The sequence below is a fragment of the Vulpes lagopus genome, chromosome X (assembly GCF_018345385.1).
Source record: "Vulpes lagopus strain Blue_001 chromosome X, ASM1834538v1, whole genome shotgun sequence".
NCBI lineage: Eukaryota > Metazoa > Chordata > Mammalia > Carnivora > Canidae > Vulpes > Vulpes lagopus.
In genome coordinates this window covers 60,090,330-60,105,031 of record NC_054848.1, presented here as the reverse complement: position 1 = coordinate 60,105,031, position 14,702 = coordinate 60,090,330, and the positions used below count along the sequence as shown (strand labels likewise).

The following is a 14,702-nucleotide window of genomic DNA, read 5'->3' as shown; positions in this document are numbered from 1 at the left end:
GCAGATCAACTGCCCCCACCCCAGGAGCATCTAAGCCAGGGTGGACTGAGAGACTGCGGTAGTTACCGCAGAAGCTGACTCTAGAGCTGGAGGGCTGGCCGCTGCCAGTGTTGTTGTTCCTCCTTGTGTCACCCTGTTCCTGGGATGGAGCGGGGCCACCAGGGAACAGGGGCCTCACAGGATAAACAGCTACCACTGAGCACTGAGCCTGGCAGGGGCCGGGCAGGTACCCCAGGTACACACACATGAGAATCAGCACAGCAGGCCTCTTCCCCAGTAGACCAGCTGGAATGACAGGAGAGAGCTGGAAAGTTCCAGGGGAAGTCAAGGGATTTACAGTATATAGAACCAGAAGATACCCGTCCCCTTTTTTTTCTTCCTTTCTACAATTCGCTTTTAGCACTCTGCACTAAGCACTAAGCAAAATGACTAGAAAGAACTCACCACAAATGAAAGAATCAGAAACAGTACTCTTTCCCACAGAGTTACAGAATTTGGATTACAATTGGATACCAAAAAGCCAATTCAGAAGCACAATTATAAAGCTACTGGTGGCTCTGGAAAAAAGCATAAAAGATTCAAGAGAATTCATGACTGCAGAATTTAGATCTATTCAGGGAGAAATTAAAAATCAATTAAATGAGATGCAATCTGAACTGGAAGTCTTAACGACGAGGGTTAATGAGGTAGAAGAACGAGTGAGTGACATAGAAGAAAAGTTGATGGCAAGGAAAGAAGCTGAAGAAAAAAGAGAAAAACAAAAGACCATGAGGACAGGTTAAGGGAAACAAATGACAGCCTCAGATGGAAAAATCTACGTTTAAATGGGGTTCCAGAGGGCGCTGAGAGGGAGAGAGGAACAGAAAGCATATTTGAACAAATCATAGCTGAGAACTTCCCTAACGTAGGGAGGGGAAACAGGCATTCAAATCCAGGAGATAGAGAGATCCCCCCCTAAAATCAATAAGAACTGCTCAACACCTCGACATTTAATAGTGAAACTTGCAAATTCCAAAGATAAAGAGAAGATCCTTAAAGCAGCAAGAGACAAGAGATCCCTAACCTTTATGGGGAAAACTATTATATTAACAGCAAACCTATCCACAGAGAACTAGCAGGCCAGGAAGGGCTGGCAGGATATATTCAGGGTTCTCATTTAGGAAATGAGAAGAACGTTCTGCCAAGAATACTTTATCCAGCAAGGCTCTCATTTAGAATAGGAGAGATAAAGAGCTTCCAAGACATGCAGAAACTGAAAGAATATGTGACCACTAAACCAGCTCTACAAGAAATATTAACGGGGACTCTGTAAAAGAAAGAAGACGCCCAAAGAAATAATCCACAAAACCAAGGACTGAATAGGTATTATGATGACACTAAATTCATATCTTTCAACTCTGAACGTGAAAGGGCTTAATGATCCCATCAAAAGAGGCAAGGTTTCAGACTGGATAAGAAAGAAAGACCCGGGAATCCCTGGGTGGCTCAACAGTTTAGTGTCTGCCTTTGGCCCAGGGCATGATCCTGGAGTCCCAGATCGAGTCCCATATCAGGCACCTTGCATGGAACCTGCATCTCCCTCTGCCTGTGTCTCTGCCTATCTCTCTCTCTCTCTCTCTCTCTCTCTCGCTCTCGCTCTCTCTATATATCTCTTGAAAAAATAAATAAAATCTTAAAGAAAAAGAAAAAGCAAGACCCATCTATTTGTTGTCTACAAGAGACTCATATTAGACCTAAGGACACCTACAGCCTGAAAATGAAAGGGTGGAGAACCATTTACCATTCAAATGGTCCTCAAAAGAAAGCAGGGGTAGCAATCCTGCTATTTATCAGATAAATTAAACTTTATCCCAAAGACGGTAGTAAGAGATGAAGAGGGACACTATATCATACTTAAAGGATCTATCCAACAAAAGGAAGTAACAACCATAAATATTTATGCCCCTAATGTGGCAGCTGCCAAGACTATCAATCAATTAATAACCAAAGTTAAGACATACTTATATAATAATACACTAATACTGGGAGACCAATACTGCGCTATCTGTAATTGACAGATCTTCTAAGCACAACATCTCCAAAGAAACAAGAGCTTTAAATGATACACTGGACCAGATGGATTTCATATAGATAATTACAGAACTTTACATCCAAACACAACTGAATACACATTCTTCTCAAGTGCACATGGAACTTTCTCCAGAATAGACCACATAGTGGGTCACAAATCAGATCTTAACCAAAACCAAAAGACTGGGATTGTCCCCTGCATATTTTCAGACCATAATGCTTTGAAACTAGAACTCAATCATGAGAAGAAGTTTGGAAGAAATTCAATAACGTGGAGGTTAAAGACCATCCTGCTAAAAGATGAAAGGGTCAACCAGGAAATTAGGGTAAAAGTAAAAAGATTCATGGAAACTAATGAGAATGAACATAGAACCATTCAAAATCTTTGGGATACAGGAAAAGCAGTCCTGAGAGGGAAATACATCACAATACAACCATCCATCCAAAAACTGGAAAGAACTCAAATACAAAAGCTAACCTTGCACCTAAAGGAACTGGAGAAAGAACAGCAAGTAAAACCTACACCCAGCAGAAGAGGAGAGTAAATAAAGATTCGAGCAGAAATCAATGAAATAGAGACCAGAAGAACTGTGGAACAGATCAACAAAACGAGCAGTTTGTTCTTTGAAAGAATTAATAAGATAGATAAACGATTAGCCAGCCTTATTAAAAAGAAAAAAGACTCAAATTAATAAAATCATGAATAAAAAGGAGAGATCACACCAATACCAAGGAAATACAAACAATTTTTTAAACCTATTAGGAGCGGCTATATGCCAATAAATTAGGCAATCTAGAAGAAATGGATGCACTTCTGGAAAACCAAAAAAACTACCAAAAGTGGAACAGGAAGAAATAGAAAACCTGAACAGGCCAATAATCAGGGTGGAAATTGAAGCAGTCAACAAAAACCTCCCAAGACAAAAAAGTCCAGGGCCAGATGGCTTCCCAGGGGAATTCTGTCAAACGTTTGAAGAAGAAACAATACCTATTCTACTAAAGATGTTCCAAAAGATAGAAAGGGATGGAATACTTCCAAACTTGTTTTATGAAGCCAGCATAGCCTTGATTCCAAAACCAGACAAAGATCCCACCAAAAGTGAAAATTATACACCAATATCCCTGATGAACACAGATGTAAAAATTATCAACAAGATACTAGCCAAGAGAAACAAAAGCAAAAATGAACTATTGGGACTTCATCAAGATAAGAAGCTTTTGCACAACAAAAGAAACAGTCCTCAAAACTAAAAGACAACCTACAGAATGGGAGAAGATATTTGCAAATGACGCATCAGATAAAGGGCTAGTATCCAAGATTTATAAAGAACTTATTAAACTCAACAGCAGAGAAACAATCCAATCATGAAATGGGCAAAAGACATGAAGAGAAATCTCACAGAGGAAGACATAGACATGGCCAACAAGCACATGAGAAAATGCTCCACATCACTGGTTCAGGGAAATACAAATCAAAACCACAATGAGATACCACCTCACACCAGTGAGAATGGGGAAAATTAACCAGACAGGAAATAACAAATGTTAGAGAGGATGTGGAGAAAGGGGAACCCTCCTGCACTGTTGGTGGGAATGTGAACTGGTGCAGCCACTCTGGAAATCTGTGTGGAGGTTCCTCAAAGAGTTAAAAATAGATCTGCCCTACGACCCAGCAATTGCACTACTGGGGATTTACCCCAAAGATACAGATGCAATGAAACGCCGGGACACCTGCACCCCGATGTTTATAGCAGCAATATCCACAATAGCCAAACTGTGGTAGGAGCCTCGGTGTCCATCAAAAGATGAATGGTAAAGAAGATGTGGTTTATATATACAATGGAATATTACTCAGCCATTAGAAATCACAAATACCCACCATTTGCTTCAACGTGGTTGGAACTGGAGGGTATTATGCTGAGTGAAGTAAGCCAATTGGAGAAGGACAGACATTATATGGTCTCATTCATTTGGGGAATATAAAAAATAGTGAAAGGGAATCAAGGGGAAAGGAGAGAAAATGATTGGGAAATATCAGTGGGGGTGACAGAACATGAGAGACACCTAAGTCTGGGAAACGAAGAAGGGGTAGTGGAAGGGAGGTGGGTGGGGCGTTGGGGTGACTGGGTGATGGGCACTGAGAGGGGCACTTGACGGGATGAGCACTGGTGTTATGCTATATATGTTGGCAAATCGAACTCCAATAAAAAAAATCCAGAAAAAAAAATTAAGTTGACCTAAGGTCACACTGATGGCATATGACAGAGCTGAGATCCCATGATTTTTCTCAATATTATCTACAGCCCTGTTAGAAAGCAAAGTCATGTTGGCAATGAGACTAGGTATAAAATATAAATGTTCAGTACTTGCTTTGGGAAAATCATAATGAAAATAAGTTTAAAAATTAAAGAAAAAATTCCTTTCCTGAAGGAAATTTTTATATTTATAGAAATGCAAATGTTATTCTTATTACACTTCCATTCTAGGCCTTTAAAGATAATAGTAATTACTAAAGTTATTTTCCAACTAATAGTTTATACAAAAGATTCACAAACTGTTTTGCATATGGTAAAGAGTTGTTACAAGTCACTTACAGGAAAGTAGGTTTCCACAATTTCAAAATTCAGGAATCCAATTATAATCCAAACCAAAAGGGTAGCAATGGAAATAATAACAATAAAGGGAACAAAGTAGCCACTGAGTTTGTCTGCAAACTGCTGGATAGGAGCCTAGAATAATAACAACAACAATAATAATAATAATACATGTATAAAAGTTTCCTTTTTTGATAATGAATACAGAGTATATTTGGTATTACACACAAATATTTTAATAATCTCCATATTAATGCAACTAGAGTTAAAGGAAAATAAAAAGCTAGGTCAAGATTTATACTGAGCAGTCTTTTAAAAAATACTTTGTTTTTCCTAGGGAATTAAGTTACCTTTGATGTTTGTGCCTCTTCCACAAGTTTAACAATTTGAGATAGTGTTGTTTCAGCTCCAACATGGGTTGCACGGATAAGTAGTGACCCATTCTGGTTAATGGAACCAGCAATTACTGTGCTGCCCGATTTCTTAGCCACAGGCATTGCCTCCCCTGCATAAGGAGTAAAGATAGATTTAGGGAACATAAATTAATACTATCTTGAAACATGTTGTTATTTATTAATTGTCAAAAATATGTGGAAAGTACATTCTTACTTCATGAAATAGAATCTGGATAAATGCCTAGGTCAAAGTTTTCCTCCCTTTTTTCTTATGTCAGTTCTGGGCCAAACCCAGGGATACATACCTTAAACTAGAAAAATCTATTAATTCAGCTCTTATATGCAGACACCTTTAAAGCTGCATCCTAGTCTTAGATCATTGGTTTTAAATATGTTCCCAAGGAGCATTTAGAAATGTGGGGGGGATCCCTGGGTGGCGCAGCGGTTTAGCGCCTGCCTTTGGCCTAGGGCGCGATCCTGGAGACCCAGGATCGAATCCCACGTCGGGCTCCCGGTGCGTGGAGCCTGCTTCTCTCTCTGCCTGTGTCTCTGCCTCTCTCTCTCTCTCTCTCTCTCTCTCTCTCTCTGTGTGACTATCATAAATAAATAAAAAATTTTTAAAAAGTATTAAAAAAAAAGAAATGTGGGAGTTCTTGTTTATAATAACTATTGGAGCATGGGGTACTGCTACTCCAATTTAGTGGGCCAGTGTCAGGGATACTAAATGTATTACAATGTGCAAGCAGTCTCCCAGAAGAACTGTCCCACCTGAACTGGCAATAGGACCCTATTGAGAAACACAGATTCCTAAATCATTTCCTCATAATCCGTAAACTGAGCCTTTTCTGGGACTATCCTGAGGGTTAAGGCAGGAAAGGTATTATGTTGGTTCTGTTCCAGATTGGCCTTAGTTATCTAAGATCTCCAAAACTACTCTAAAGCTTAATCTCTTAGAGCAGACCCTGATGTGGAAAACCTGGCATCATATTCCAGCTCAGACCAAACCAGTCTTTAGGGCAGGAAAACAAAATAGGTATTTGCTCAGGAAAATCTACCAAAGTCTCTTGGACTCCACATTAGAATGAGACAACTTCCTTGGGTTACACATTGTAGTAATTAACAATTCTCAGTGAAAAAAGCTTTCAGTAGCATCATGGAAAACACAAAGTAAATCTACAGAAATTGAAATAATACAGTCTTAAACAGAATTCATATTCTCTTTACTCATCATTTACTTATTCCATAGTTTCTACAAAAAGCTCTCTACCTTTTGTTCCTTTTTTTTTTTATTAACACTGTGGATTCACTTTACTTTCATGTCATGATCCTCTGAAAGAACATACCTGTGATGAGGGACTCATCTACCATAGAATGTCCTTCAATAACACGGCCATCCACCGGAAATTTGCCTCCTGGAACCACTTTAATGATGTCTCCACGTTGTACAAGTTCTACATCCACTTGTTCTTCACTGGATAGGAATTAAAATATTGGGAAAATATGCTTTTCAGCCTGATCTTTCTGTGCCAGCTTATTGGTTCAGGTCAAGCTTGTGGCTGCATAATTGCTATCAATGGAAACTAGAACTAACATGTAAGCTGGAGCTGCAATGTCAGTCCTGTTTACTATTGGGGAACAGCTCAGTACCCAGCACACAGTGGGTGCCCTGTATTTTTGTTGAATAGTGACTGAATGAATAAGTTAAATCTTTAGAAAATAATGTGAGAGGTTGTATTTAACTAAACTATTTATTTATTGTGTAAATTTGCCTATATAATTGTATGAGTATACAAATAAGAAATAAAAAAGAATGAAATTTTTAAAAACAGAATGAAATCTTCTCATGTCTTTAGCTCTAACTTCCAGTTTACAGGTAACACAGGAGTTATAGAACAAGTTAGGTGACACCACAAGGAAGCAGAATTTGATTCAGACTGCGTGATATTCTACAGGACAATTGATGCATGGTTCTTTAACAAGACACCTGCAAAGGGCGGCAGCGAGAGGGTGTGAATAAGAGGGAAGAGCTGTTCTAGATTAAAAGAAACATGTCAGTCAAATGCTTGACACATGGACCTTGTTTGATTTCAATTTCAAACAAAGAAACAAAACTTTTGGAGACAGAGGCACCTGGATAGTTCAGTCAGTTAAGCATCCGACTCTTGTTCTGCTCAAGTCATGATCTCAGGATGAGATCAAGCCCCACCTTGGGCTCTGTGCTCAGCAGAGTCTGCTTGAGATTCTTTCCCCCTCCCTTGCCCTCCTCATCTGCTCTTCCCTGTCTGCTCCTCCCCCAACTCACACATGTGCTCACTCATGCTCTCTCTCTCACCCCTCTCTAAATAAACAAATAAATAACTTTTTGGAGATAAAAGGAAAAATGAGAATATAGACTACATATTAGATGATACTAAAGTATTGTTAATCTTGTTAAAGGCAATATGGTATTATAGTTACATAAGAATATGTCCTATTTTAATAGAGGTACTATAGGAATATTTAGCAATAAACCAATATGACTGTAATTTAAAATACTACTGCAACAATGTAAAGATAGGATGTATAAATGAAGTTTGATGAAATGTGAATAATTGTTAAATCTGGGAGATAGATTATGTGGGTTCATTATACTCTTCTCTCTACCTCTGGGTATATTCGACATTTTTCATAAGAAGTTAAAATGAGAAGGGGGAAGAATGAAAATAAATACCTTAGGAGAATATTATCAGAGTCAAGAGTTACAATAGTTGCTTCTGTAGCTTGTAGTGAAATTAGCTTGGCAAGTGCCTCTGATGTTTTGCCCTATAAATGAAAATAAACATGTTAACAAGGCTAAGGCAAAAAAAAAAAAAAAAAAAAGCTCAGGTTTTACCTAAAATAAAGATATAATACTTAACATTTGCCAAAAAGGTAGCTTTAGGAATATTAATTAGTTCAAATTAGAATATGTTTCACTTCAAAAATATGAAGTATACAAAATATAAAATGTATTATTAGGTATAGTTTATAAGTAAGTAATGTAAATTAACAGGAAAAACATCAAGAACTCAGATATATGAGCAAAGGACATCATCAGGCAATTCATTTAAGAAGAAATAAAATAACTGGTGTGTAGAAAAAGATTTGTTCCTGCTATTAATAGAAGAAATGCAAACAAAAGCAACTCTATGATACCATTTAATGCCTACTAACTTAGCAAGAAATTATACAGGAGTTAATCCTGATGAAGTTGTAAAACTACTTCACTAACATATTGTTACTGACAAAAAATTGTTACAACTTGTAGCATGAGCCAAAAAAAGATTTATGCCCTTTACTCATATACTTTGTAATTTATCCTAAGATACTAATTCAATAGAAATTACTATTAAACACAAATATGTTTAATGCAGGATTATCTAAAATTTAAAACTGGGAACAATCTAATTGAGAACAAAACTGAAATGGTTTCGTGAGTCACAGCACAATGATTTGACAGAATACTTAGAAAATACCAAATAATTATCTGGAATGCAAAAATAGGGAAAAAACTTTCTAGTGTTAAGGATAAACTAGTATATATACTATGTTTGCCACTTTCTAAAATATAAAGGTATATAGAACAGAATTAGAAAGTAATTTCCATTATAGCATGGGATTACAGGTGAATCTTTTAAAAAGATTTTATTTATTTATTTATGAGAGACACAGAGAGAGAGGCAGAGACACAGGCAGAGGGAGAAGCAGGCTCCATGCACCGGGAGCCTGACGTGGGATTCGATCCCGGATCTCCAGGATCGCGCCCTGGGCCAAAGGCAGGCGCCAAACCGCTGCGCCACCCAGGGATCCCTGAATATTTTTTTCCATCATTATTTTAAATCTTGTGGTCACATCAATTTTTCCATTAGAAACGTGATATAAATAAGTACTTAGGAAATATCTCTCTCTTAAAATAAATATGGATATACTGTACTATCTACAGTATTAATTCCATAAATTTGGTAAATCTTCTAAAGGAATATTTAACTTAAAATATTACCCAAATGGAAGTACTTCTTTTGTTAACTATATAAATCAATGTATATTTCCAATAACTGGTCTAGAAAATATGATCTCTTATCCACTCAAGATATTAACAAATGTCATCCTTTCTTACTTTACCTTTGCTATATGTTCCAGCCACCGGCCTAGTGCAATAAACACAAATAGCATAGGAGGTGTATCAAAGAAAGTAATAGGGTTTACATTTGCTCTTTCATACATTGCAACCAGAAGAATAACCAAAGAGTAGGCAAATGCAATGGTGGTTGCCAGCACAATCAGTACATCCATATTTGCTGTTTTATGCTTCAGTGCTTTGTAGGCCTGAATGTAGAAGTACCAGCCTCCAAAAAACTGTAATATAAACACAATAATTATTGCCTTTTAAAAAATGCTGAGATTCACATGTATAGCTCAACAACAAAGGTACAGTCTCAATATTAATTTCCTTTTGCTTTGATCTAATCCATAAACACTACATAAAGATTTTATTTTATTTTTTTAATAAATTAATTATTATTGGTGTTCAATTTACCAACATACAGAATAACACCCAGTGCTCATCCCATCAAGTGTCCCCCTCAGTGCCCGTCACCCACTCACCCCCACCCCCCGCCCTCCTCCCCTTCCACCACCCCCAGTTCGTTTCCCAGAGTTAGGAGTCTTTATGTTCTGTCTCCCTTTCTGATATCTCCCACACATTTACAGAAAGATTTTAAGCTGAAACAATAATGTTTGTATTTTAGCAGGTTATGTGTGTATTGAGATTCAAATTGCTGTAGAAGTCCTTGGCAGCTGTCCTCTACAACCCAATGGATATTCCATAATACAAAGAAAGTTAAATGGTTCATGGGTTTTTCTTTTAGATGCTAGCAAAAATAAGAACTAAGAAAATAATTACATTCTTTTGACAAGGGTTTTTTTTATATAAAACTCAGCTCCCCTGCCTGAAATTCAACCTAAGTAGTATATCACAAGCTACTGGAACTGCTGGCTGTTTTCACTGGTAAACATAACTGAAAAGCTTATTTTTTCATTAGGACAGAGAAACATACTAAGTTGTTCTTGAAATCATCATTGCCTTTTATAAGGATCAGAAAAAGGAATAAATTAATTAGATGGAAGTGTTCCACAGTAAAAGTTTATCTAAAAAGAAGAGTTGAAAACATACAAAAGTAATGTACTTCAGTACCAGGGAGAAATAATAAAAATAATAACATGGTATTATAATTATCACCATAATTTTATATAATAAATTACTAATTAAGTAAATATATATTTATAACATACTAATACGAATATAATTAATTTTAATATATTTAATATAGAATATAAAATACAAATGTAACTAAAATATAATCTATTTTATTATTATAACTTTAAAGATGAAGTTATATACAACAGCAGATATGAATTGAACTATTTCTCTGCTTTGTTGTTAAACAATATCCTTAGGAATTAAATGGAATTCATTATCTATTCTAACCACTCAGTTTAAGATTGTTTTTATGAGACATCCAGCATAAAATGATCAAACTTCTGGCTAATATCTGTTTTGCAATTGAAAATAGCCTTGCCTGTCACATTTTGCTATTTTTCATTATTAACATATATACTTATTAACATTTCACTTGCCTGTACAGGTACACACAATAAAAAGGATAGCAAATTCATAATGGACAATCCTGGCAGGATCTGGCGCTCCAGGAACATAGAAGAATGAATGTTGATCATTTCTTCTTGACTCATGTTCTGATTATGGTGAAGAATTGCTAGATGGTGATCCATAACCATCATATATATCATCAGCCCCATCACAGGAATACAGAAAAAGAGGCTCACAAGGAAGGATCGTCTCCACCTTACATAGAAAAGAAAACTTATTTTAGTTAAGTAGCTAATGGTTAAAGATTCTATCTACTATAGGGAAACACAAATTGTGACCACTTCAACCAATATAAGGATGACATTGTAAAAACTGACATGTCAACAGAATGTTAAATTTGTAAGAAAGAGGGCACCTGGGTGGCTCAGTCCGTTAAGCCTCCAACTTTTGATTTCAGCTCAGATCATGATTTCAGGGTCATGAGATCAAGCCCCATGTCAGGCTCTGTGCTGAGTGTGGGACCTACTTAAGATTCTCTCTTCCTCTTCCTCTGCCTCTCCCTCATTCTTTCCCTCTTAAAACAAATTTGTAACAAAGAGTCAATATCTGTTTTTCACTGACACACCAGAAGTACTTACTGTCTTATTTCTCGTTTATGGTCCAAGTGGCTTGCTGACCGATCCTTCTTGACCAAAGAAGCTTCAAAACCTAAGCTCTAAGGAAATTCACAAGAAAACAATTACTTTACTGAATGTAAAAATATTATATAGAGAGAAATTCTAAGCCACTGTATTGTCATTAAGAACAACTCAGTTATTGAGTGTAAGTCAATAATTGTGAATTAAGTCACTCCGGTGAATGCACAGATGAAGATGTGCTCCCTTTTCTTAAATAAAACAAAGTATTAAAGAAAACTACACATAAGTAAGATTCATATGCATATAGACAGTAACATATACTATATTTTCAACTGCTAGGGAAAATGCTGCCATCTTATATTTGTTAGCAGTGTAGCCCAGTGAAAAAAGCAAGGATGAGCTTTAAAGTCAGAAAGAATAGGCTCAAATCCCAGCTATGACACTTACTAGCTATGTCATTTTGGGTAAGTAACTTAACTTCTATTAACCTGAGTTTCATCACCTCCAAAATGAAGAGGACAACACTGTTGTGAGAATAAAATTAAGAGGTGAAGCTTTGCAATCTTGGTAACTGGCTCATAATACTCAATAATGCTAGCTTCACAAAGATGTTAATGATATTATTATCTATACCAATAGGATCTTATTTGAACTATTAATATGCTCCAATTATTATAATACCAAGGCTATACCGCATTAAATCTTTTAAAGCATTTTCACATGTACTATCACTTCAGATTAATTGAAGAACACAAGATAAGTTTGTGACAAAAGGGTTTGTTCCTTTAAATTTCATACTTTTTTTTAAATTTCATACTTAAAAACACATCTTTTTAAAGCAGCATCAGACCCATAAATACAAAGAACAATCTGATTACTGGCAGAGAGGAGGTAGATGGGAGATGGGTAAAATGGGTGAAGACAAACAGGAGATACAGGCTTCCAGGTATGGAATGAATAAGTCATGGGGAAAAAAACCTACAACATAGGGAATGCAGTCAATGGTACTGTAATAGTGTTGTATGGTGACAGATGTGGTGTCACTACACTTGTGGTAAGCACAGCATAACTATTGAGTTGTTGAATCACTATACTGTATACCTGAAACTAATATAACATTGCTGTGTCAACTATACACAAATTTTAAAAATTACATCATTTGCTTTGACCTAACAATAAAGGATCTAACATGATGCTGCTTGCTTTCTTAATGATTAAATAATCTTATAACAAATTATACTTTATTGCTATTTTCTAAATATTTTTAAAGGATTTGTGGTTCTATCTTCAGTCTGCTCCTGATTAATAGTGCCAGTATGGCTTTGCCTAACTCTTCCTGACAAAGACCAAGAAAAAAAACCATATTATGTTGTAAACATATTTATGTTAAATTTGAGACATGTTAATTGAGAGTAATCAAAGGGACCAGATCTTTTTCATCATATCTGATACAAACCAGAAATGATTCAACGGAGTGCTGACTGAACAGGCAAGAACACAGAAATGCAAAATCTTACCACTTACTTCAACCATATGGATAATATCCCTGGGACCAATAATTTCTGGGTCATATTTAATATGTGCTTTGTTGGTTGCCAGGGCCACAGAGCAGTAGAAGATCCCTCTGTGTTTTGTGAGGATAGACTCTATTTTATGTACACAGGAGGCACACGTCATTCCTCTCACCTGTTAAAGACAAAGGTTTTGTTACTCAGAAATCTACTCTTACCTCCATTAAACATTGATTGTAACATGAGATTAACACACAAGACCTTATCTGCACTATTAATATCCTTCAGATATGTTCATTAGAATGCTGTTTTCATATAAAATTACATGGAACAAAGATATGGTCCCAGCTGCAATAGGTTAAACAGAAGAGGATCTCACTAAGTCAGTATCCCTCTTCCTGTCATTACTCTGTGATAGAGGATTTGACATCTATTGTTTCCTGTATTTTTTAAAAAGATTTTATTTATTTATTCATGAGAGACACAGAGAGAGGCAGAGGGAGAAACAGGCTTTATGCAGGGAGCCTGATGTGGGACTCGATTCCGGGACTCCAGGATTATGCCCTGCCAAAGGCAGACGCTCAACCGCTGAGCCACTCATGCATCCCTCGTTTCTTGTATTTAATGTCTTGTTTCTGTCCAGAATTTTTAGTCTTTTTTTTAATTACTTTTAAAAAGGGTAATGGATGACAAAAGTATCATACTTTTGTCTAAAAATGCATTTTGCCTTATGTCTTGGGTGAGGTTATAGTTCAGCTTGGTATTAAATTCTAAAATAGAATAGCAGAACTTCTGGAATGACTGTGTGTGAAGCTCAGCAAATCCTTTCCCCAAAAAGCAACGATAAAATTGAACAAAAGTTTTAGGGCACCTGGATGGTTCAGTCGGTTAAACATCTGCCTTTGGCTCAGGGTCATGATCCCAGGGTCCTGGGATGCAGCCCTGAGTCGGGCTCCCTGCTCAGTGGAGAAACTGTTTCTCTCCCTCCTCCCTGCTCATGCTTTCTCTCACTTTCTCTCTTTCTCTTTCTCTCAAATAAATAAAATCATTTTTAAAAATTGGACAAAAGTTTCAAAAAACAACCATTTAAAGACTCTGGGAAGTGACTAACAAGTATACAACAAATTACAAAGCTTCTATTCAAGAATATCTACTGAGATGGGATGAGCACTGGGTGTTACATGTTGGCAAATTGAACTTCAATAAAAACAAGTAAAAAAATATCTACTGAAAGAGTATCAGTAATGGTGTAGTAAAGGCCTTTGAAAATTATTTCCTCCATAAAAGCAATGAGAAGACTGGCAAAAACTGTCAGAACCAACTTTTTTTTTGAAATTTGGAAATTAAACAGAAGCTTTCAGCAATCCAGGAAGCATTTATTCAAGAAAATCAGAGGGGGCACCTGGGTGGCTCAGGTGGTTAAGCAGCCAACTCTTGATTTCAGCTCAGGTCATGACCTTGAGGTCCTGGGATTGAGCCCCATGTCTGGCTATGTGCTTAGTAGGGAGTCTACTTGAGGATTCTTTCTCCCTCTCTCTCTCTCTCTCTGCCCCTCCCCCCACTCACACGCTCTCTAAAATAAATGAATAATTTTTTTAAAAGAATTAAAGGAAAATATGAGAATAATACCTCATCAAATAAATAATATTGATAAAGAGAGATTATTAAAAAGGCCCAATGCAGTCTGGAATTGAAAAGTACAATAACTGAAATAAAAGCAGTACTTGGAAATGTGTAGCTGTAAATGTCAATATTAAAAAATAAGAAAGATCTCAAATAAATAACGTAACCTTCCATGTTGAGCTACTAGAAAAGAAAAGCAAACTAAACATAAAGTGAGCAAAAGGAAGGAAATTAGATTAGAATGG

At 36.5% G+C, this 14,702-nt stretch overlaps 1 protein-coding gene across 7 annotated transcripts in view; it reads right to left on the bottom strand.

The window, feature by feature from the left end:
• Positions 1 to 14,702, bottom strand: part of ATP7A (ATPase copper transporting alpha) — a 153,518-nt gene that overhangs the window by 42,077 nt on the left and 96,739 nt on the right. For all 7 annotated transcript variants that reach the window (XM_041741458.1, XM_041741459.1, XM_041741456.1 and 4 more), the window contains 8 exons: positions 12,848 to 13,009; positions 11,324 to 11,400; positions 10,715 to 10,940; positions 9,200 to 9,433; positions 7,770 to 7,861; positions 6,403 to 6,530; positions 5,015 to 5,169; positions 4,665 to 4,799 (listed from right to left, as the gene is read on the bottom strand). In XM_041741458.1, the coding sequence (XP_041597392.1) occupies positions 4,665 to 4,799; positions 5,015 to 5,169; positions 6,403 to 6,530; positions 7,770 to 7,861; positions 9,200 to 9,433; positions 10,715 to 10,940; positions 11,324 to 11,400; positions 12,848 to 13,009 (1,209 nt within the window). The remainder of the gene's footprint in view (positions 1 to 4,664; positions 4,800 to 5,014; positions 5,170 to 6,402; positions 6,531 to 7,769; positions 7,862 to 9,199; positions 9,434 to 10,714; positions 10,941 to 11,323; positions 11,401 to 12,847; positions 13,010 to 14,702) is intronic.